The 22468-nt window shown below is 38.2% G+C and overlaps 2 protein-coding genes across 5 annotated transcripts in view; one reads left to right on the top strand and one right to left on the bottom strand.

Moving 5' to 3' along the window:
- Window positions 1–456: 456 nt before the first annotated feature.
- Window positions 457–4497, top strand: LOC141902302 (NADP-dependent oxidoreductase domain-containing protein 1-like). The gene is made up of 5 exons (XM_074790004.1): window positions 457–656; window positions 1112–1311; window positions 2328–2666; window positions 3102–3297; window positions 4092–4497. Exons 1-5 carry the CDS (start codon window positions 457–459, stop codon window positions 4252–4254), a joined length of 1098 nt encoding a protein of 365 aa, XP_074646105.1. The 3' UTR covers window positions 4255–4497.
- Window positions 4498–5113: 616 nt separating this feature from the next.
- LOC141915170 (uncharacterized) overlaps window positions 5114–22468 on the bottom strand; it is a 32053-nt gene continuing 14698 nt past the window's right edge. For 2 of the 4 annotated variants that reach the window (XM_074806595.1, XM_074806593.1), the window contains exons 2-21: window positions 21720–21763; window positions 21353–21511; window positions 18884–19028; window positions 17634–18694; window positions 16213–16348; window positions 15514–15623; window positions 13289–13449; window positions 12721–12799; window positions 11863–11994; window positions 11334–11411; window positions 10879–10953; window positions 10567–10719; window positions 9837–9986; window positions 9407–9496; window positions 8854–8961; window positions 8211–8318; window positions 7553–7695; window positions 6727–6922; window positions 5887–6072; window positions 5114–5522 (exon numbers count right to left, since the gene is read on the bottom strand). In XM_074806595.1, the coding sequence (XP_074662696.1) occupies window positions 5457–5522; window positions 5887–6072; window positions 6727–6922; window positions 7553–7695; window positions 8211–8318; window positions 8854–8961; window positions 9407–9496; window positions 9837–9986; window positions 10567–10719; window positions 10879–10953; window positions 11334–11411; window positions 11863–11994; window positions 12721–12799; window positions 13289–13449; window positions 15514–15623; window positions 16213–16348; window positions 17634–18694; window positions 18884–19028; window positions 21353–21493 (3318 nt within the window). In that variant the 5' untranslated portion in view covers window positions 21494–21511; window positions 21720–21763 and the 3' untranslated portion in view covers window positions 5114–5456. Of the gene's footprint in view, window positions 5523–5886; window positions 6073–6726; window positions 6923–7552; window positions 7696–8210; window positions 8319–8853; window positions 8962–9406; window positions 9497–9836; window positions 9987–10566; window positions 10720–10878; window positions 10954–11333; window positions 11412–11862; window positions 11995–12720; window positions 12800–13288; window positions 13450–15513; window positions 15624–16212; window positions 16349–17633; window positions 18695–18883; window positions 19029–19777; window positions 19888–21352; window positions 21512–21719; window positions 21764–22468 lie in introns of those variants that run through there. The other 2 variants (XM_074806594.1, XM_074806597.1) reach the window with 2 other exon arrangements.

Here is a 22468-nt window from a genome sequence, read left to right on the forward strand (position 1 = left end):
CAGACTACGCGCGAATTCAAGAAATATCAACAGTTCAGTTGTATCATCTAAAAGACCGATGGTACCATCCAATAAAGTTATCAGGAAATAAAATACAAAATGCGAATAGGATTTTGACTGTAGGCCTATATAATGACTAAACATCTGGAGCGATATAAGCATTTACCACGGTGACCGGTTTGTCAGAAAACTAGGCCGCAGACAGAAGTCACATTGGACTCGTAACCCGACAGCTTAAGCGACTACTCATAATATAGATAATGTATTTTATTTTAGATGAACATAAAATTAATCAGACATCGGAAAATTCTTAGCCGCTTGAAATTTTTGAATTAATACCGGGGTCGAGGGGCTTTGCGGTCTCAATTAAGAGGGCTTGTCCAGATTTTGATATTGTCGGAGCGACCCCGTGCATGTCCTGGCAAGTGAGTGGTACAAAGCGTCTATAGAAACAAAATGGCGGACGCAGAATGGAAAAAGGCTCCATCAAGCAATGCAGTTGTGGATATCACGGCTAATCTACCAACTCAACAATTTGAAAGTGCAATTAGCGAAGAATTCGAACAGTATATGGTTCTACGCAAACGATCGCATGCGATTAACTGCGTGATATGTGCCCAAACGGTGTATTTTTGTACAGTTTTGAATCAAGTTCGGTTAGTAAACAAAAAAGTCAACTCACAGTCACAAAACTGTCAAAGACAAGTCAAAGTTAAAGACATCAAAAAAGATCTTTTGTTCGTTGATCTGGACCAAGACAGGGCCTCCCCTACTCAAAACTATATCAATTAGGAAGCGGATTTTCGCCAAAGAAAACATATAAGACAGTCGATAAATTTGCCGACACTGCGTGCATTGATTATTCATATTAATTATTATGGCTATGTTGCCCATCAGTTGTTCTGATTGGCTTACTACACTTGGCTATGCATACGAGGTGCATGAATTAGAAAATTAAAAAATTCAGTCAAAGATGACTCCTGGCTTCTGTTGTGGCCGGTGGGCAGGGGAGGAGTTTGGAGGGTTAAGTGCACTATTTTGATTTGTATCTCTAAATTTGGTCGATTTGTTGCAAAAATATGATTGGTTTCTTTTCTGCTTGAACTTGCAGTGAGAAAAAGGAAGATTTGCAGCACCTGAACAGGAACAGAGCCACAAGGTTACTGATGGAGGGAATAGAACGCGATCCATTGTTAGTTGGAATTATCGGCGGTGGTCGATTAGGATGTCATATCGCTAATGCGTTGATCAAATTTGGGGGTGTCAAACCAGCTGAACTAAGTATCTCCACTCGTAGACCGGAAACGCTAAGTAAGAAGATAAAAATCTCTATAAAAAATGTGATTACCCTAACTATCTCAGGGCCCAGTTTCTCAAAAAGAATGAACTCTTAGATCTATTAAGATGAACAGAATTAATGAAAAAAATTATATCGATTTGAGCATTAATCCTTTTTGAACTGAACCCTGGCTCTCTTATTGCAGCTGTTTATCTGTTGTGTGTAGCCGCCCCTCCAACAATCGACAGACTTCCAGACAAGTCCCTGTCCATCTTTGAATGAAGAAAAGCCACATTTACAAGGAAATACTACAACGTATCTCAATGTTATAAGTGAAATACTGTGAGCCATTTTCAAAAGATTTCATTTCCAAAGATAACTGAAACATAACATAGGGCACGGATTAGGTTACTGGGCAGAGCCTGTTGTGACAAGAATACAGTTTTAGAGCAGTTGATTTCTAAGTTTAGAAACGTAAGTTAGAATGTCCCCCAAATCAACATTAGACCTTGTGTAGCTGATGAGATAAACTCAATGGGACAGTTGTCTCATGATAGGTATCAATCTGTTGCCTGGAGCCACCCCTCTCAACGCTTTGTCACCATACTTCCAGTTTCTGATAGTCAATACTTCACCTAAGTGTTCAGGATCTTATCCCAGACATTTTGTATCAAAAAATTAACTAACAAATGGAATTCCAGACATCAATTTCATCAATATGCAATAGTCTCCTCCTAACTAGAATCAACTGGAACCAGTGATTATGGTTGAGTAAGACCATAGAATATAATTCACATTCTGTTGTAATGGTTCTTAGTGTACATGAAAGCATTGGAGTTGAGAGAAGTCTACTGTACTTTCAAAATGTGATTGTCAAAACTTCAAACATGGTGGTTTACACAAGCAGGCCTCCAGTGCATTAAAACCATTTCAAGCTTACTTAGCCTACAAGTAAAAATGTTATCAGTCAGTGCAATGTGTGTATAGCCTAGACCTTTTTTTTTATTCATCTGAATTTTATACTTGTTGTACAATTTGTTACTTTCAGGTAAACTACAAGCTAAAGGTGTCAAATGCTATTACGATAATGCCAAATTAGTCCAATCTGTACATTTGATTTTTCTGTGCGTGCTTCCGGCTCAACTTCAGTTGGTCATCGACGATATCAAAGGCAAACTCACGAAAAAGACAGTGCTATACTCGTTGGTACCAGCTGCGCATATCACGCGTTTGAGGCAACTACTGAACTTTCAGTTCATCATCAAACCGGACATCGTATGGAATTACGATGGCGAAGATAACTGGGATTACTCACTCGGTTTCGATGAAGTGTTTGAAAAGGAATCGCTCGTTAAACAAACTTGCCCTCTTGGCAATGCCAAAAAAAGTATGTTATAAGTAACTACCATTTTACTCAGATCATATGGTTAATAAGCCTGCTCGATAGAATCCTATCCATTCTATTTATATCTACAGACTTTTCCTCAATGTATAAATCTTAGGAAGAGCATATTAGGGTCATTACAAAGTACATTTCCTTTACCCCGGAATCGATTGCTTCGGACAATATGTTACAAATTTTCTCACTCCATGTCATCTTGATAACGACCTACCCCTGAATTCACCTACATGAGAGAGAATACATTTAGGAACAGGAGTTTTTATTGATAATCTACTGAGAATATTTGTTATCACCTTGAAGTTCGAACCCCAGATCCAAAATTTCCAAATAAGCAGAGATAAACGTGAACACAGATAGCTATGAACTAATTTGACTGTAATTAATGATATGATTTAACAAGTAATTTATACTTTTGAATAGGTTCTATGGTTCAATGTGACAGTAAACTAGCCGAAATATTCATATATGCCGTAGTGAATATATGCACGCAGTTCAAGATTTGCCGACGCGACACGTTACGTATGGTTCACGACGTAATATTCGATTTAACCGATGACATTCCTCTGAAACTGAAAGCCGAACATTTCACACGAATGAAAGAAGACGATACTTCAATGTAAGTAGTATTCATGTCATGAGCGTGGAAACGACTCATCGGAAAAAAAACGGACCAAAATTTTTAGATTCGTTTCATTCTATTTATGATACAACTAACAGATTTTTCTGAGGCGCATTTGTTTAGAGCAAACTGGATAGGTTAAATGGATTGTGAACTTATTTGCTCACACCGCAACATTTGGTTTGTCATAAACCTAAATGGTTTTGATAGTACATATAGCATTCGAGGAGATGGCGACATATTCAAACATTGAGATAAGTCATCATCTGCTGTCTTACTTAAACCGGAACTCACTGAGCATTACATTTGTTTACCGCACATAAAAATGGTTCCAGTGGCCTCTAAAATTGAATAGATCAAAACCTAATTAGTTCGTTCTAAAAAAGTACACCTCTGGTCTCATGTAAGAAGAAGGTTCCACTGTATACACATCAATGCTTTCTTTTTGGATATTTTAAAGTGATGGTATCAGCCTTCATAGTTTAGATATTAGCAATGAGTGATGCAAAGTTCTGAGCTCATGATAAAAACTTATCCCTAGATTTATATAATTTTTCGCAATTTGTCATTGTACCGTCTTGGTAACGAATGACACTTTGTACTATTAGAAATAAAAAATGAAGATTCATGCGTGTTTTTCGCATGACAGCAACAGCTTGCGTATAATCGAAAATCCATTCATTGTTTATCAATATAAAAAATACATTTATTTTTTATCAATGTTGATCTTTTTGCTGTAATAAATGCAGTTTTTGTACATGTGCCATCTACATTAATCTATATATTTTCAGGCCATTTCCGATGTTTGATTTAAGTCTCATCGCTGAAAATGACACGCCTCTCACGAAGAAACTCAGTCAAGTGGATATTATTCATCACTACGTAAAAAGATATTGTGCTCTATTCGAGGAACATTTCTATAAAGCCAAATGGGGGCAAGGAACTTCACAATAGATGATTGTAGCGTACATTTTGCCTTTCTCCGTAGCATCGAGACTGTAAATAATTCAGAGTTGACTAGGCCTACATGCCAAGTTGAGAATGAGGGGTGTAGTTTATCCAAATAAAGTTTTTGGAAAATGCACCAACTTGGACAGTTTACCAAAAAGGCTTGTGAAGTTTACTGAATTGTCGAGACCGATACATTTGTTACACCGTATTATGACGTTTATTAGCAACTTTTTTGTTAATTCTATACACATAGTTTATGTACATATCAGAATTATAAATAAACTTTATTTTCCATGAATTCGAGTTGCATTGTCGATTGTTTGACGGGATCATTCATAAGTTACATCCATTTCCAAGAGAAGCCGATGACCCCTAAGCTTAGTTGGAATGCACACTGGGTTGTTCAAGGAACGCAGTGGAATTTGAAAATTAGCAATGAAGGTCTGGCATATTGTTCTGATTAACAAATCTTTATGATCATTTGAGGATTTTTACTTATTTCGAACTCATTAAAAAGTAATGATGGAATTAATGGATGATAGATTTCAAGGATGAAGATGCCTTAGAGGATATAAGGATATGCATATGAATAGGATTATTTATATGGCGTCTCATTCAAAACAGAAAATCCTTTGGAAGTTGCTTGAAACTCCATCTTGGGGTCATTCATTTATCACGTACGCAATAGGGGAGGGGTCAGTGCGTGCAATTGCGTACTGTAGTGCTTAATGTATACGAAAAAATGGCAAATTTTGCATACAGAGGGGGGTTGAAAAACCAAGCTCTTCATACATGACCTTTACACATGCCTTCGTAGTTCTGCCACATCGATTAAAAAGAAACAAGCAAAGATTTTCTCGCCAAGAAGATTTATTACCATGTTGAATATTCACAAATTTTCTTTATCATTTTAATGGCATAAATATTACTCATCAATCTTGTCCATGATAACATATAGCAATTATGAATTACCCAGTAGTATCCATATATGTACAGTTGTATACGAGTAAAAACTTTAGCATAATTTATTTACACAATGTATTTCAAAGGGAGTGGTTCGAACACAAATGAAACGAACCCTCATATAAATGAACACGTGTAAGGTATCTAAGTAATGTCCACTTTTCAATATTTGATTCGTTCACCTTTGACCACACATCTACATGTGAAATGTCTTAATCCACAAAAATATCCAGTAACGACAACTAGAATTTGAATTCTTTGTATTTTTTTGCAGCTTTGCCAGATTCTTGTTGCTGTTTCTTCCGTTTCTATAAACAAACAAAGAGTTGGACATACATTAATGACAAAGTACCTGGTAGTTATAGATTAGAGTGGTGGTAAAATCTGAAAATGTTCATTTTACCCCAAAGCAAACAGTTAGCTTATTTTAATATAGAAGATTCACACACTTCAATATTTCAAAACGATATCTATAGACATATTGTATTGCTGAAGATGACTAAATAGGATTTAGGATAAAGTCGAAACGTTGAAATAAACCATTCACTCAAGGAAACCTTACGGACTCTTTCTTCGTGAGGAATTTAGATACTAGCGTTACAACATTGATAGTGTTTTTTCATCAACGGATAATTTTGTTGAATTAATAAGCGCCAAATAGTGTAAGCATACCTTCGTTTGTTTGGCCTGATGTTCGGCCACCATATCGCTTAGATCTTCTTTTTCGAGTTGTGACTGTTGTTCTTTCAACGTTTCTTCGTATTTTGCTTGCATCGCGGCCGTGTCTAAATCTAACTCTTCAGGGTTAAGGGCCACCTCAACTCCTTCAGAAGCCAGTCGATCCTTTTTAGCGGCAACCTGTGAACATAACGTGATTTTAGAGAATATTTACATACGAATATACAAAAAATCTTACGCACTGAGGAGATTAATAAGAGTGTTCATGAAGTACGCATGCGAGCAGCAGCTAGAATGACAAAACTGCTTACATAGCTTGGTAGCTATTTACATTACGCGTCTGAACTCTATGATTGATATATTATCTCTAATGATGTTGCCGAATGTAAATGCATAAAAAAGTTATGTAAATGGTCTTGTTTATTGTTGCATTTTTGGGTTGTTAGTCTATTTCATAATAGAGTAGATCTCGACGGACATATGACTTTCAAGTCATGGTAATATATGTGTTCACGAGGAAGGAGGTCATCATCCTTACAGTACATTATGTATACATAAGCTAGGAAATTCAAAATCTGTTCCTTTTTTTTATGCACGTACATAATATCTGCATGTATCATAATTTTGTAATGATAACATCCTGACGATGACTATGAGAATATAGTTGAAATGCTGAAAATATATTGAATATATGAATATACACGGACAGCGTTACATCGATGGTACATAATGAACACTCCCTGACAATACAGATGACAACCTCGCCTCCCAGAGTTGCTTGTTCTAACCAAGTCTCGACACACTGCCAACATGTTTGAACAGCCATGTACTTACAGCCGTAACATCGTAGACATGCGCGGAACCCATCATCGCGGCGCCGACTGTCGTTTTCTTCTCGGGTAACACTTGGTAAAGTTGCGGCGTCTCGCCACCTTCCATTAGATCCTCAATCTTCTTCTTACGCAACTCGATCATGTCCGGCGTTTCCATTCCGGCAGGTATCGAACTCAAACCGCTCGGTGTTATGCCGCTGTAAATAAACGAGATATACAATATCAACCACTACACTTTATAGCTTTGATTTTCTGACTTGCCTGCAGTACAGTAAACTTCACTTATAAACACATCATTGGATTATAAGTCATCACATTCAGTCAACCTAACTTAAGTCATCCATCTCTATTTTGAGTCCCAATTAGTATTTCCATTTCAATTCACTAAGTATTAGTCATGATTTGGATAAGTAAAGATCATGATCTATTGCAACGTCTACTGCACATACAATAGCACTTCGTTGCAGTAATGTATTTCTTAAACACGTCTGCCCATAATTTGCAAAATATACATGTATACGAAAGATACATCAAGTTGTAATATGTATTTATGGCATCATGCTTAAAAGGAGAATTAAGCCATATGAACACCCTTGTAATGTCTGGTATTATCCTTGTGTAGGTTCTTGTTTTTATAAGCAATGTTGGTTTGGGTACGTATTTCCTACATCATCGCAGGAATATGGAGTGGCAGCAGGGGATAAACAAGCTGGCACAACTGCGTGGTTTCGTGAGACAGGGCAAGATATCTGTGGTGCAGATTTCAATTGCTTAAGTTGAATATTTTCGTGAGAACACGACAGATATGACAATTTAAGAATTCGTACCCATCAGCTGGAGTAATGAGACCAGTTTTGTCCGGTTCTTCCTCTTCCTCCTCTTCTTCTTCTTCACTCTCTTCTTCCGACTCGGATTCAGATTCCATCTCGCCCCATAATGTCTTATCAACCTCTTCCTCTTGAACTGGAACCTAGAACGACGGTCGCAAACACTATATTGTTATGAATAATGCACTTTTTCAGAGTTAGTACCATAGTGCTTAAGTTATTCTTTCAACAAAATCAGATTGTCATACATTAAATGCAGAAATTTTGAGGGCTTCAAGTAAATTTCTATTTTCATATTTGCGTACAGAGAAGGGAGAAAAATCAAAGAAATTTTGCCCATGATCCAAAAAATAAATAGGCTTAGATGATCCTTAACCATTTCATAAGATGATTTCATAAGAAACGAAATAAACATCTTAAGATTTTGTTATTTAAAGCTAAAAGTATGAGTCGGTTCAGAAAAGGACTCAGGTAATAGAGAAGCATTTTTTATACGTTAGAAGTACAAAATATCCAAAATGAGGTAAGCCTGGCTCCTGGTTCAAAAACAGAAGGGCTTTCTGATTTGATCGGGTTCAGTTAAGACAAATGCATATTTTGATAATTAGAATGCGTCCAGATATACGAAAGAATACTGGCAGTTATTTAGGCTACATACTTGTAATTCTTGAGTAGTCGTTCCGAACACATCTCCATACAATGGTTTACCAGTCTCGTCGACGGGTGGTTTACCCCATCCACCAGCGTGATAACCAAATGAACAAGACTGGAAATATCATAAATCACCATAAATATCATTGATCTGGATAATAAGGATATACACTTTTACCTGGGACTGTCAGATTATATACAAGAAACAAGAGTGTCTTAGTCACGCCAAAACCAAATCCACTGAGAGGAACAACACTTTGGCTGGCCGAGTCAACCAACCCTGCCATTCAATCAGTCATCTCAATCAATATGGCAACACTCAGGATCAGTCTTCGAGGTACTATACCACTCAAACATTTTCATCAGCTGCGGGGGACGCCATCAAATTCACAAAATTTACTGAGTCACAGAGCTGATTCATTCAGTCACGTCTGAGCTAACAGAGGTTCAATAAAACAGCAGATTTTGGTCCAACCGATTCTAACTATCTCTGTCTGAAGAATATTCTCATGCAAGAACAGACCGTCAAAGTCACTACTGTTAAAATCTCTTTATTGTGACTAAATGTGATCGAAAAATAACAGATACCAAATACAAAGACATAGACCTTTTACAAAATGACGATATTCTTAAAACTTCAATATACTTACATCGGGAATAGGCGCATTGAGGCCAGGAATTTTCAGGTTGGGATATGATGGCGGAGGCCCGTATCTTTGCATGGCTATCAACCATGGAGGGGGAATCTTATCCGCACTCTAAAAAGAAGAAACTTTGTTCATCAGATGACATAGACTAGAACTACACTGTAAGTAACTCAACAATCGTATAACAGCGAAGTAGGTACACACAGGCAAACAGATTGATGATCATCAGCAATTAGAAAATGAAACGTGGTTTGTGAAATGTGCTTTTTAATTCTAGTTTTCCATACATATTTTCACAGTACATGTACAATACATGTATAGTGAGGGAGCCATGATAGTTATTTATCATTATATGGATAGATTGAAATAAAACTTCCTTGATATTAACACAGCTTGCGCAAATATGACCTTGTACGCAAGAGGTTAACGAACAATTATCTTGAATTTTTACATTTCATCATCATATTTATTCAGATTTTCACTTTGATGAGACCCCTGCTATTGCTACAAAATATCCCGATCCCCTGGAATTACTCTGGAATGGGTGTAAACTTACAGATCCGATGGGCATGCCTAGAGCTGTTCGCAGATCGTCCGAAAGATTACCAGGCTTTTTCTCTTTCAACCGAGTTTCGAATTCTTTCCCCTGAAAATAATAAGATCACGCTTTAAGAAAATGACATCAGACTTAAACATTTTGTGAACTGGTTACCGAGGGGAAAAGCTTTTTAATAACTGCGGTTATGAAGCGAAGAAAAACCTTCCTAATTACCAGCAAAACGTAGTAAAATAATAACATAGGTATTTCTGAATCACTTGTATTACAAGATAGATTTTTGTCTAGAACGAAAGCGAGTATGATTTCAATTACTGGTAATGAACCTTTGAACTATATTAAAACAAATAACAATGGAACGGGATGCTGCCTTTCCATGTTTTACCCGCAACTAAAATTTCGGCAGTCCACTAATACTTCAGTAGCATACCTCATAATAGAGATCGCCGTGAATCGTCATTTTCGGTTTCGTCAACCACCTAAAGAACGCGTCGTGTAATTTCTGATAATCGATGTCGATTTTACCCATTTTCGGTCGGACTTTCTCTCTCATCTTCTGCTTCATCGATTTCTGATCTTCCTGTAAAAGTACATATAAACATGAGTATTAGAAAACGATAATAAATACCAACGCGGGTATGGAGACATCTGTAATCCAACATTGATAACAACTGAATCGACTAAAACATTTTGCGAATGGCTTCATCATCTATTATGCTCCAAATATTCAATCATTATACAGTGGAACCCCGAGTAGAATGATACATTGATGGTTTTCAAAAACCTAGAATTTTGTACCAAAATAGGAAGATTTTTTAACTTGATATTAAAAACCATCGGTTACAAGAAAACAATTTTATGGTTCCTTTAGAATTCCGTTAGCCTAGTTTGTTGTAATGGGGTTTCACTGTACTGGTACCAATCTCCAGAGAAACCACCTGGGCCCGGTTTCACAGACTGGTATCAAAGTTATCCCCAAATCTGGGTAATAACCACCATAATAACAATGAGAAACCATGGCTATAACCGATAAATTTCAAAATGTTCCCAGGGACTATTTTGCTTCGGCATCTATGAAACCCAGTCCTAGATTCTAACCTGATGATTGACTGACATTTCATTCAACATGGTTTGTGTACAGTACTCCTAAAATTCATTACCTTTTCTTGTAACGCCTCTCTCATTTCCATGATACCAGTAGCTTTGATGTATGCAGGCAGTTCGAAAGGTGGCTTTTCGATACCACGTTTGCCTTGCAGATATTTTCGTTTGAAACACCAATGTCGCGGTACGGGAACCGTATTACGAGTAGCCTACGGTAGGTCAAACAAATTCAATTAAGTTAACAGTAGAATATCGAAAAAAATATTGAACTTATGTCTCAACTTATTAAAAGAATTAATTGGTTTAGAAGATACTCGAATGAGAAACAGTCTTCTTCAACCTAAAATATCGCCCCTCTAAAAACGTACCTTCAATGCGACAAGAAGTTTTGGATCTTGAGCAGTTACATCATGCATCTCCACAACATCTGGTCTACTAACAAGCTAGAAATAAAATACAACAGCAATTACTCACTCAACTCACATTAGTTTCTTCATATAAGCTTCCGTTAAGAAAATGCTTAATAATAATAATTACACTAAACGACCTATCAAATAAGGAAACCAGAAAAAAAGCTTCCATATTCAATGCCATAGTCGACGTGAGGTCACCCTTTGATGTCTGTGAATGGCATGATTTGAGCATTCCTAGAGCCAGCCCCACTGGATACATGCATAAAAATTGCAGATGCTTTGACGCATTTCCAAAGTTCTCGGCAAAGTTCAGTTTCAATGTGTCTAAGAATCTTAACCGTGAACTATGGAACCATGTTCCAACTACTAGAATTAGTTTCAAGCCAGTAATTCGAGATGATTTTGCGTACCTGTTTCAATTCTGCAACGCTCAGTCGATTCATTTTCTTTAACTTTTTCTTCGACATTTTCGGTTTGCCATCATCCACCTGCGATGCAACAAAATATTTTGCTATGAATACATTTCTCGATATAAACACATTGGATCCCTTCAGCGTTAGCATAAGTAAATAGTATTTACTTAAAATCTCAATAACTAGTGAATTAACGATTTAAAAGGCAGCACGACTAGCTACAAAAAGAACCATCGTCCCATTCTTCCATGACGGGATCAGAACATCGTGGCATCATAATTCTGCCATTCTAGGAACCCATACACCAGGAGAATGGCCATACAAATAGCTGCATACCCAGTTTACTAGGAAAGTCTTGATGTCATCGAGTACAAATACCCTTCATGCAGGATACCATTTACTAAGAATTCAGCTACGGAATCAAGGACTACAACTGTAAATCACCATATACAGTTACCGAAAAGCCATTGACAAATAATCCAGCCCGGAGAATCCGCTGAAAGATTTATTATTCTATAAGCCATACCTCTTCCTCTTCTTCTAAAACATCAACCATGTCCATAAGATGTTTACCCTTGGTTATTTCCTCTTTTTTCGTCTCTTCCTTTTTTCCGTCCTCAGATTTATTCGCTAGTTTTGAATTGTCCGTATCAGTTATCTACAGAATTAAGAAGAGAACTTGATTGCACCATTCATAAAAGACGCATTCAAATACGCTTAACCCTTATGCCGGCATAATCCACTGACCCTATACTGTGTTTAGCCCACAGTGGGGAGTATCAGTGTTATTTTTGAAAGGTAGCAGCAGCAGCAGCAGCAGCAGCAGCAGCAGCAGCAGCAGCAGCAGCAGCAGCAGCAGCACCTGTCAAACATAGTGTATGATTTTAGTACACAACTGATACACCACACTACTAGGTAGACACAACAGAGTGGGACAACAAGTGAAATTTTCAAAAAAGATTTGATTTTCTCGAGCAGCTCAAGTGGAAAACTGTCAGCACCGAATAGATTAACCTTCTGCTGTCTAGATTCCCCCGCCCTATTCTCATTTAACCAGCGCATTCTGCTGCCCTTTTCATCTCTATCTTTTATACTAGTACATAGATTCAATTGGGACATGAACCAACTAAACACAATAGGACATCGTTGATAAATGATCAAAAGTACACTCCCTAAGAATTACATGTAGTTGAAGCAGTACTATAAATTTCCTACGTGCTATTCGGTTTAAGGCTAAAGTTTAAAATTCATATTATTTTGAACAAAATACAATAGATATGCACCTTGCTCAATATGAACACCGAAGTTTATGTCCAAATAGCGTATTCTTAGTCGAGCAAGTTTTATTGTACATAAACTGTGAAAATATTTCAAATGACTGTACCTTAAAATTTTCAAGAATGCGTGCAAACTGGTAATACATAGGATCAGTATAAGCGAAGTCCAGGCTCTCTGGAATATACCTAAAGAATATGAGATTTAAATTAATTCTCTATCATGCAACTATAGAATCGACCATTGAATTGAAAGAAAAATGAAGAATTGCATGGACAAAAGATGAAATTCAAGTTTTTAAGCAACATTCTTTAATTATCAATAAACATTGTGGAGAATGCTGGAGCCATGAAGAAAGTGGGTGAACAGGCTTTAGGCCATCTGTCCCCTTCTTTGCAAAATGGTCTTCCAAGAAATATAATGGACTGTCCAAATGTTTCTACTTATAAGCCAGTCACGCCTAAAAACGTAAATGTTTCAATCTGTTCTTAATTAGTTTAATCATCTTTTCTACTATGACTTCCGGTCCAAATACTCAGCCTGAACAATATTCTGACGAAATAAACAAACTGACAAATCTATGACAATCTAAGACGAATAAAACACGATTGGATTATATGAAACAGATGCCTCTGTCGATCTACATACAGGCAGATGAATGGCCGCTAAAAACTCACTCGATTTCAACTTCGTCTTCCGGATTTTCTTTGTCCTTCTCTTTTTCCATTTCGATTTCGTCTTCATCGATGGTTTCAAAAATGACCGGCTGTTTTTTCAGTTCCTCCAACTTTCTTTCCTTCGCCCGTTTTTTCTTCTTCTTTTTGCGTTGATTCTTTGACTGAAAAGAAAAAAACCAACCATTTAAGGCCGCGAGCAAATAAATGACAAAATTTTCCCTGTTTACTGCAGCTGTACGCAACTTGTTAGACAATCAGGTTGAATCTACCTAAAACAGCATCACAGCTTGTGTACTTAGTATATAAATGAATTTTTTATACTCTACCTCCAGAAATCAAGAAATCAAACTAAAATACCAGAAATCAAACTACTTTAGACCTATTCTAAACTAGAAAACTATATAACAGGGTTCCTGCACTTGGCTATAAACAAAATTCCAGGTTTTTCCAGGAGCGAGTTTTCCAGGATAAATCCTCCATTTTCCAGGATATTTCTAGACTTTTTGAGAATCATTAACAATAGATCGACACGCAAAAACCGTAAAGTTTCCCAAGTCTCTGTTTATAACGCATTCACATTAGTAAGTGTTGGGTAAATCCTCTAAGTCCAGAAATTAGATGCCTGCGCATGTGTCGCTACATGTGTATTTTTTTCTAAACTGGGTCATGTCAGCACGCTGAAACATAGAACTATATATAGTTCACGCAGGTTCATTCCGTTATATAACGGAATGAACCTGCTTAGAACTTTTCCGGAGCGGGAAGGCACAGTTTGTTTGGTCACTTAAGAGGATCATTTGTATATTTGGGGATGACAGGTGTTCAAGAGGTCTTGCTGTAAGCTATATATCGGTATATTAAAAAGAACGAATGTATTTCTCTGTTACGCATTCCGGATTCAAACCTTATAGCACATACAAGTAAACCCTGGGTCTATCAAAGTTCATTATTTCATATTCGGGATGCTGTAACTTTTTTACTCGGCAAACAAAAACCAGCGACCCTTAGATCATCAAAGGTCATGTCGCAATGCTTGCAATACGATCAGTAATTTTCGGAATTCGAACCTGATACTAGCGTTGGAAACTACAGCCACTTGTAGTCATTGAAGTTCACATGCTGTTCACATGTAGTGCCGCATGCGCAATGTGCCGATTTCTCGACTTAGAGCATTTCCCAGCACTGACTAATGCGCATGCGTTAGCTAGAAACGGAGACTTGGGAAACTTTACAGTTTTTTGACGGCGCACGCCATTCTCACTTCCGGGTTGAAATTCTTTCACGTGGATATACACTTATGGCAAAATCCGGACATGCAGACCCGATACCGGACAGCCCTGACATGAAAGATCGCAAAACATCGTAGATCCACAGCTTCAAAATTTATTTTTGATCACAAACTGCCACATTCCCAGGAGTTTCCTGGATCTGACTCTAAATTGTCAAAATTTAAGGATTTTCCAGTCCTGGAAAAACATTTTCTCAATTTCCAGGATTTTCCAGGAATTCAAGGACCCGCAGGAACCCTGTATAATTTCCAAATTTTTCTTTAAATGACACAAAATTACTGATTGACGTTTTGCTTCTCACCGCATTAGGATTCAGAGACCAAATGCCACAGTAATGGAAGGAATGTTCTGATGATAACTTCATTGAGGATGAACTTCTCTTTTGGCCGATATATAATGCTGTATTTCCTTAGTTTGAATACTTTATGAAATTTAAGTCTTCTTTTGTAGAGATGGTAACAATAAAATATGTGGTTAAGTATTATATTTAGTTTACTCTTAGAATTGAATTGGTCTGTTACTCTTATGCTAGTAGTAGAGCCACCTATACGGGAACCTCATATTATAAAGATCTCAGATAGGCCTATTACGATTTATTGGTTACTACAAACCTAGAATTTCATCCTGAGTAGGTGAAATCTAATTATGTCATGCTGGATAATCATAACAAACTATTGGTTATAATGTTCAAACACATTTTTTGATATCCTGAAATTCGTTGAAACGAGGTTCCACTTAGTTAGAATTATACGAGCTTTGTACTTGTTATTCATTTTTCTCATATCGTGACCATTTTCTGTTAGTATCGCTTCTCCGTAAATTCATTGCATGTATTTTTGTTATAAACCATGGAGCGATAAAAATTCAAGTTCAAGTTTGTATAATTATGAACAACGCGCAAATAAAAATGAGCAGGTATATTTCGACTACATTTACCTCTTTCGTTTTTTTCGTGGGTTTTTCTACGACCACTTCTTCCTCTTCTTCATCGTCGTCGATATCATACCCGGTATCAGGAATTTCGGGTTCTTCGTCGGCTCCGGCGGCTGAAACGTGAATACCACGCGATAAAGCGATGTGAAAATCTTTTCCCAGTCTCCCGAGCAAACTCGGGGTCCATGGACACCATGCCTATGATTTATGAGTAATTAGTTTGATGTATTTAGTTAAGTGCAAGTCATTGAGTTATGATTTTGTGACTATCTGCTCGACTCAGTTGAAAATTAACGTATGTCTCTAACAATCACATAGATAGGGCCTTTTTTAATAGCTTGGCTAATGGGGAATACCTATCCAAAAATCATTTCGGCGAAATAAATTTTTCTTTAATACTTCCCTTAGCGAGATAAAATCATTATGCAAAGGAGGAGAGAACTGTCGATAGTGCGATCCATAAGTGCAAACAAAAGATTCTTGGAACGTCGAAACCGTGCCCAATGCGATCAAAAAGAACCTTGTGTTTATAAATTTTTCAGCTGGGAATAATTTGGCGGTACAAAAAAACGAAAAAGTTTTTTTCGCTCATTGTTTTAACGAATTTGTTACCACGGATGGTAATAAATGGAAAAATAAAATCTATTTTCAATTGAAATTACGGCGAAGGTCAAGTTGAATCAATCAATAATAACAGCTTACTTCTAGGAATGTGATGAATATCATCTGGATTGACACCGATCTGTTGAGCACGTTCATATTTAAACGCCAGAACTTTATCCAATGCTGTAGGTAACTTAATGATATCTTCATCTTCATCGCCTTCTTCCTCGTGCAGCTGAAATGGCAAAAAATACCACCGTTAAACCTTTTAAATGTGAACATGTTTGGTCACGGACATTAAAAATGTACATATTACAGAGGAGTTCATATCATTGAGGTTTTCGAACAGATGTCTCCAAGTAAGAACTAAAATGCAAATACCAGGGTAAACTCTTGTCAAACTTCTATTTTGACCTTAATTTTTTATGGAGTTACCTGAATACTGACTAAGAGATCAGGGAATTTAGGATTTTTGTCTTTAATAAAGATCATCAAACATTAAATATACACTTAGGGGTCATTCATTTATTACGTACGCATTAGGGGAGGGGGGAGGGGTCAGTGCAATTGCGTACTGTAATGCTTAATGTATATGAAAAATGGCCGATTTTGCGTACAGAGGGGGTTGGAAAATTCAAATCTTATGCGTACGTAATAAATGAATGATCCCTTATGACAATTTTCATGACATTTGATTATTTTCATGGTGGTGCCACAAGCTTTTTCTTTTTACTTTCGCTAGCCTTCAGAGTCTTATTTTATAGCGTGTCTTTTAAAGAGTTTACATTCGAAAAGAAAACATGTAGCCTAACTTTATTGTGGATTGATCGTCAAATTACATCGGATCACAGGGAAAGCAGAGATTTATCCTCATATATACTCATAGAGTAGTACCTATCTCTATCGGCACAAGGTGGGCTTCAAATTTACCGTGTTAGCCGGAGCAGCAGATGGATTTTATCATAGAATCCACCGAGTAAGGCGGTTTACTGAGTAGAGCAGTACTGAGTAGGGCAAAGTTAAGCATAGGAATCGGAAAAATTTTACGGAATTTCATCGACGCGGCCGGTTTACTGAGTCAACCAGTACCAAGTACGGCGGAGTGGAGTCTACAATAGATACCAACCTAATAATTACTGATTAGTGTGCATCTAAAGCTTACTTTGGGTGTTATTCATGACTTGCGTAGGGGAGTTTCAATATGTATGAAACCTTATGATATTGCTGGATAGCGTTTTTACCCAGCTCTTGGTATCTGAACGGGCGTTAGAAGTTATGACGCAAGAAGTACAGGTAATTGCTTTGTAATTTCGCCACAAATACCGGTATGCTCAAGATATGAAGGGAAACCTAGCTGGACCGGAAAGCATGATCATATCTAACCAAAAAAACTTCAAGCATATCTTGCTATTTGCATTCCATTCATAAATGGTTTAGGTTCATATAAGTTATTTTCTTTTCACACGAACAAATATAATCTACATATTTTTCACCTCACTTTAAGGTATTTAGGTACTTACAGGCATTTGCGGTGGTCTGGTCTCGATTGACATCAGTGGCACTGGTTTGATTTCTTCCGACTTTGAAGCCATTCCTTGTTGGCCCATGCTATTTGGAATGTCATTCATCTGTATAGCCTGAGATCCCATAGCCGAATTTGGTGGTGGACCAGACATCTGCCCATAATCACCCATAGGACCACCCATCATGGCCATCGAGCCCATACCACCTATCTGTCCTGGAGGACCTTGCATTTGGTGGCTTGGAGGGCCTGACGCCATTCCCATGTTCATGCCCATGGGCTGAGAAGTTGGGGGTGCAAACTGTTCCATCTGATTGGGCATTGATGTCGGTGCCTGACCCATGTGGGACATTCCTGGTGGTGGCGGCATTCCTGGTGGACCGGGCATCGCAGGTGGTGGTGGCACAGACATTGTAGATTGCGAGGGACCAGGCATCCCAGGTGGCGGACCTGACATTCCTGGAGGACCAGGCATAGATGGTGGTGGTGGCACTGACATAGCTGACTGTGGCGGACCAGATATACCTGGTTGACCAGGCATTACAGGAGGCGGTGGTACTGATGACATTACAGATTGTTGCCCAGACATGCTAGGATGTGGTTGACCTGACATAGTGGTTTGTGGCAAGCCAGGCATTCCTGGAGGTGGACCTGACATTCCTGTAGGTGGTGGACCTGACATCCCTGGTGGAGGACCTGACATTCCTGGTGGTGGACCCGACATTCCTGGTGGTGGACCAGACATTCCTGTTGGGGGTGGACCTGACATTCCTGGTGGAGGACCCGACATTCCTGTTGGTGGAGGACCTGACATTCCTGATGGCGGGGGACCTGACATTCCTGGTGGAGGACCTGACATTCCTGGCGGTGGACCCGACATTCCTGGTGGTGGTGGACCAGACATTCCTGGTGGTGGTGGACCCGACATTCCTGGTGGTGGTGGACCAGACATTCCTGGTGGTGGTGGACCTGACATTCCTGGTGGTGGTGGACCAGACATTCCAGGTGGTGGTGGACCTGACATTCCTGGCGGTGGTCCTGACATCTGTTGAGGAGGGCCTGAAAGAAGAAAGTAGAAGCAAAGGCTGAAAAAATAATCATTTAATCATCCAAAGCTGTCTTCAAAAATGTTTATTACTTATTGCTATTACAGAAAAGTCCAATGGTCAATCACTAACAGATCAGACAGCAATCCAGCACTAGCATACTGAGGCCCATCAAACTACTAGTATCAAAAACAAGCCATACCTTGCATCATAACAATTCCACCTTGATTTGAACCGGAATTCTGATCTGGACCAGTTTGAAACGAAGACTGGTGAGGTACTGCTTGCGACGATTGCGCCTGTTGCATACTGAACGGTGGCATCTGTGGTGGCGGCTGCTGAATCATCTGAAACATTTAACCGTTAACCTTCATAAATAACCATCATCAGAGGTAAATTAACCACATTTTGAGGATCATCTCATTGAGCTCTACTCGATGTATTGTGCATTATGGTATGTTGGGCTTCTTCTACAATCGCGATAAGATGTCCCTTAATCAAACATAGGTCCTGCCAGTTTCTACTAAGGCCTTTTTTGTTTAATAGCTTGGTTTACGGGGTAGACCTATTCATATTGAAATATCATTTTGGAGGAAATTAAAATTAAAAAAATTCCCTCAGTGAGATAAAATCACTTTTTGAAGGAAGTCCAAACAATTAATTGTTGGAAAGTTCGAATTCTCCACACTGCGATCTAAAAAGAACCTTGAGTTTTTGTTCATCATTCAAGCCAGGATTCTAGTATGGTGCAGATGAAAATTTTTTTCTTTTTGCTCATTTTTTCGCCCAATTCGTTCCACAGACGGGAATTTAAAAAGAAATAATTATTGACTTTCTTCAAATTTCGGAGGCGGTTCCCGTAAACCACGCAATTAAAAAAAGCCTAAGCTCTGGAAGAGTGAAGGTTCATATAAGAGCTTCATTCTTTGGCGATATTTCATCATCCATTGTTGGTGCACGTCTCCCAAACAGCAGTGTCTTACCGTTACTTTTATAGCAATAGTAACATCCAGTGGAGAGTTGGCCCTCAAAGCCCGGCTACCTATAGCTTTAATGACCAGTGCGCGTCTGCTAAAAATTTCTGAGCTGTTTTTACCTTGCTTATAGAATTTCACAAGCAGGTAAGTGATGCATCTGTTTTCAAATAACTAACAATTCCCAGTTCAGCTCAAGCTTCAAGTTAACCATTCATCGAGTCCCTTCGTGTATTAAACCATGTATTCGTCTAACAATACCACGGATAATGTCATTTCCAGTGATTTCACATTGATAATATGACAAACTTTACACTGCAGACACAGCATAACACCTGACATGTAATACCTCAAATCACTATTCGAGGCAGCACACCGAGTTATAACTGGGCACAGCTTGACATAATAAAGATAGGTAACATTGGGATGAAAGTAACCTACATAATTGACATGAAAATTCAAGGTAAATCTCAATATACACGATTTAGATTTGATTTTCACTATCATTCTAATTCAATATTACATACAAATCTATTCACATGTGTATTTATTTAAGGCATATACATTTGGGCATATTCTTTCACTGATGATATTCAATAACTTTGTTTCGGGTTCATTTTGTATCATCATTCCAGTCAGTGTAGGATTAAACTGCCATATTTCAATGCAGGCACATTAAAATAGGCCTACAGCCACTATGTATTAATTACAGTTCAACTGAAAGTGTTCAGGGATCCCTAACTAGCCCTAATACTTAAAGTACTACTTATAGTATAAAGTTGGCTCTGAACCCTGTCAGTGCGTCTACACCGCAGTGCAGTGTATGAATCGGTGATGGATTTTGCTAGTACACTGCATTGCAGTATATTGATGTAATTAGTAATTAGTTTTTATCCTTATTAAAAGATGGCAGCACCAGTCAAACATTGTGAAATATTAATAACTAATGATACACTGCGCCACGGCCACGGTGTTGACGCACATTAGTGGTATTACCGTTATTCAACACACCAGGGCCAAATTTTTCAAATTATCTCCAGCACTATAGGATATTGATTAGTCAGCACTGAACGGGTTAAAAGATCCACATAATAATACTGGTTATAATATTCTAGGCTTATATGGCAGTCCAGACATGCTGCTCAGAACATTTCTCAGCGCTATAACCATGTATCAGTTGAGAGAAGAACAGAGAAATGACATTCGAACAACTCTACTCATAACCCAAAGAGTCATCTATCGGACTAGGTGCAGTATCCATTTACTCTTCGGTGGGGAGAGACAATAATGATTAGCACAGGGTAGCCACTTTTATTTGACTTCCATTTTGCCTGACTATTCCATGACGTGCACGTTGTTTTCCCTGACGAGATCTGCTAAGAATCCAATCAATAAACACAGTCTTAGACGTAAGACATAGACGGAAACTGTCTTATAACATTATGCGCGATACAGTAATCTCAACATATTTCCCTTAGGCCACATCCCTTATTTTTTGGTTTGGTTTGGGTTTTTTTTTGTACTAAATTCCATGACTTTCAAATACTTCCCTGATTACCTTAGTATGTTGCTTAGGGACACAATGGGTATGTACTGGCTTCGGACCATGACTCGTCACCCAAGAGTCGAATGCTTTTTAACCACTCGTCCACGCCACTGGGACTAGATACATTCTACATCAACCAAGAAATACGCACCTGTTGCATCTGATGACGTTTTTCCTCTTCGAGCAGCTGCTGTTGATGCATTGCCTTCTCCATCATGTCGGCCTCGTGTTTGGCTTGTTCAAGCATGGCCGCCTGTTGCATGCCCATCGCTTCTTTCTGTTGATCCAGCATTTCTTGCTCCTGAATATCCTGAAATAGACGTGCATAATTTTGGATATATTCCCAATAGGCCCCCGTGGCATTATATTCTTTCCAACTTTCTTTCCATATTTTGCATATGACGCAATGTAATTGGTTACTGATGTTGCACGTGCGCATTAAGGTGTTTATTTGGGATTGAATCGTGCGATTAACGTCTCGAAACATTGAACGAGAAGGAAAAAGCGTACCTACATACCTGATAATAGCCCCATAATCTTGCAATCAGATCTGCTTTTCGTCCTGAATTTTTTCCGAAAATAAACAAACAAAATAAGGTCTTACAAATTAAGTTAAATTTTTGTGACATTCCTTTGGGTCTTAGTTCAAAGGGCGAGATCCACATCATTATACGCATTTCATAATACCAGAAGGCTATTCATAAACTAGAATGGTTAAACAATCCATGCTTCGGCTCGATCGACCTATTAGCCGAGTCAGAGCACCAACAATTACGTGCTTCCAGTTTCAACTGGGACAGGGTTAAACGAAATGGGGGATAGCAACGCTATATCGTGCCGGATTGAACCATGTGCGCTCAGTCTTACGTTGTCAAAAGATGCTCCTATTATCGATCAAATTTTGCTAGTCTACTCAGTGAATGGTATTGTTTCCATTCAAAATTCATTCATTTAGGAAGTGGATAATCTTGGCACCTGTCAGTCATTTTTGTAGTAAATGCACTATTGCTATTTCGACAATGGAATATACATGGCCGCTCACGTCATTTTGAATAGACAAAGATCTGCCCAAAATATCAAAATATTAGTAACGTTAAGTTTTTTGGTGTCTTATCGCGTTCACCATCAGGTAGGCTAGAAGGCCGATAGCGTCACTAAATTATATCAATAACGTCAGGTAAAGGGTCAATATTCATTGTTTTTCGATTCAACAGGCCTCTTTCGAAAGAAATAAACATGTTGGGAAGGGGTCATTCATACGTACGCT

Source organism: Tubulanus polymorphus, chromosome 1, assembly GCF_964204645.1.
Source record: "Tubulanus polymorphus chromosome 1, tnTubPoly1.2, whole genome shotgun sequence".
NCBI classification, from domain to species: Eukaryota; Metazoa; Nemertea; class Palaeonemertea; order Tubulaniformes; family Tubulanidae; genus Tubulanus; species Tubulanus polymorphus.

Excerpts from the sequence above, each read along its gene's own strand:
- LOC141902302 (XM_074790004.1), top strand. The coding sequence starts at position 457 with ATGGCGGACGCAGAATGGAAAAAGGCTCCATCAAGCAATGCAGTTGTG. Across the intron at positions 1,312-2,327 it reads TCGTAGACCGGAAACGCTAA|GTAAACTACAAGCTAAAGGT; the intron begins GTAAGAAGATAA and ends TGTTACTTTCAG. Across the intron at positions 2,667-3,101 it reads TCTTGGCAATGCCAAAAAAA|GTTCTATGGTTCAATGTGAC; the intron begins GTATGTTATAAG and ends ACTTTTGAATAG.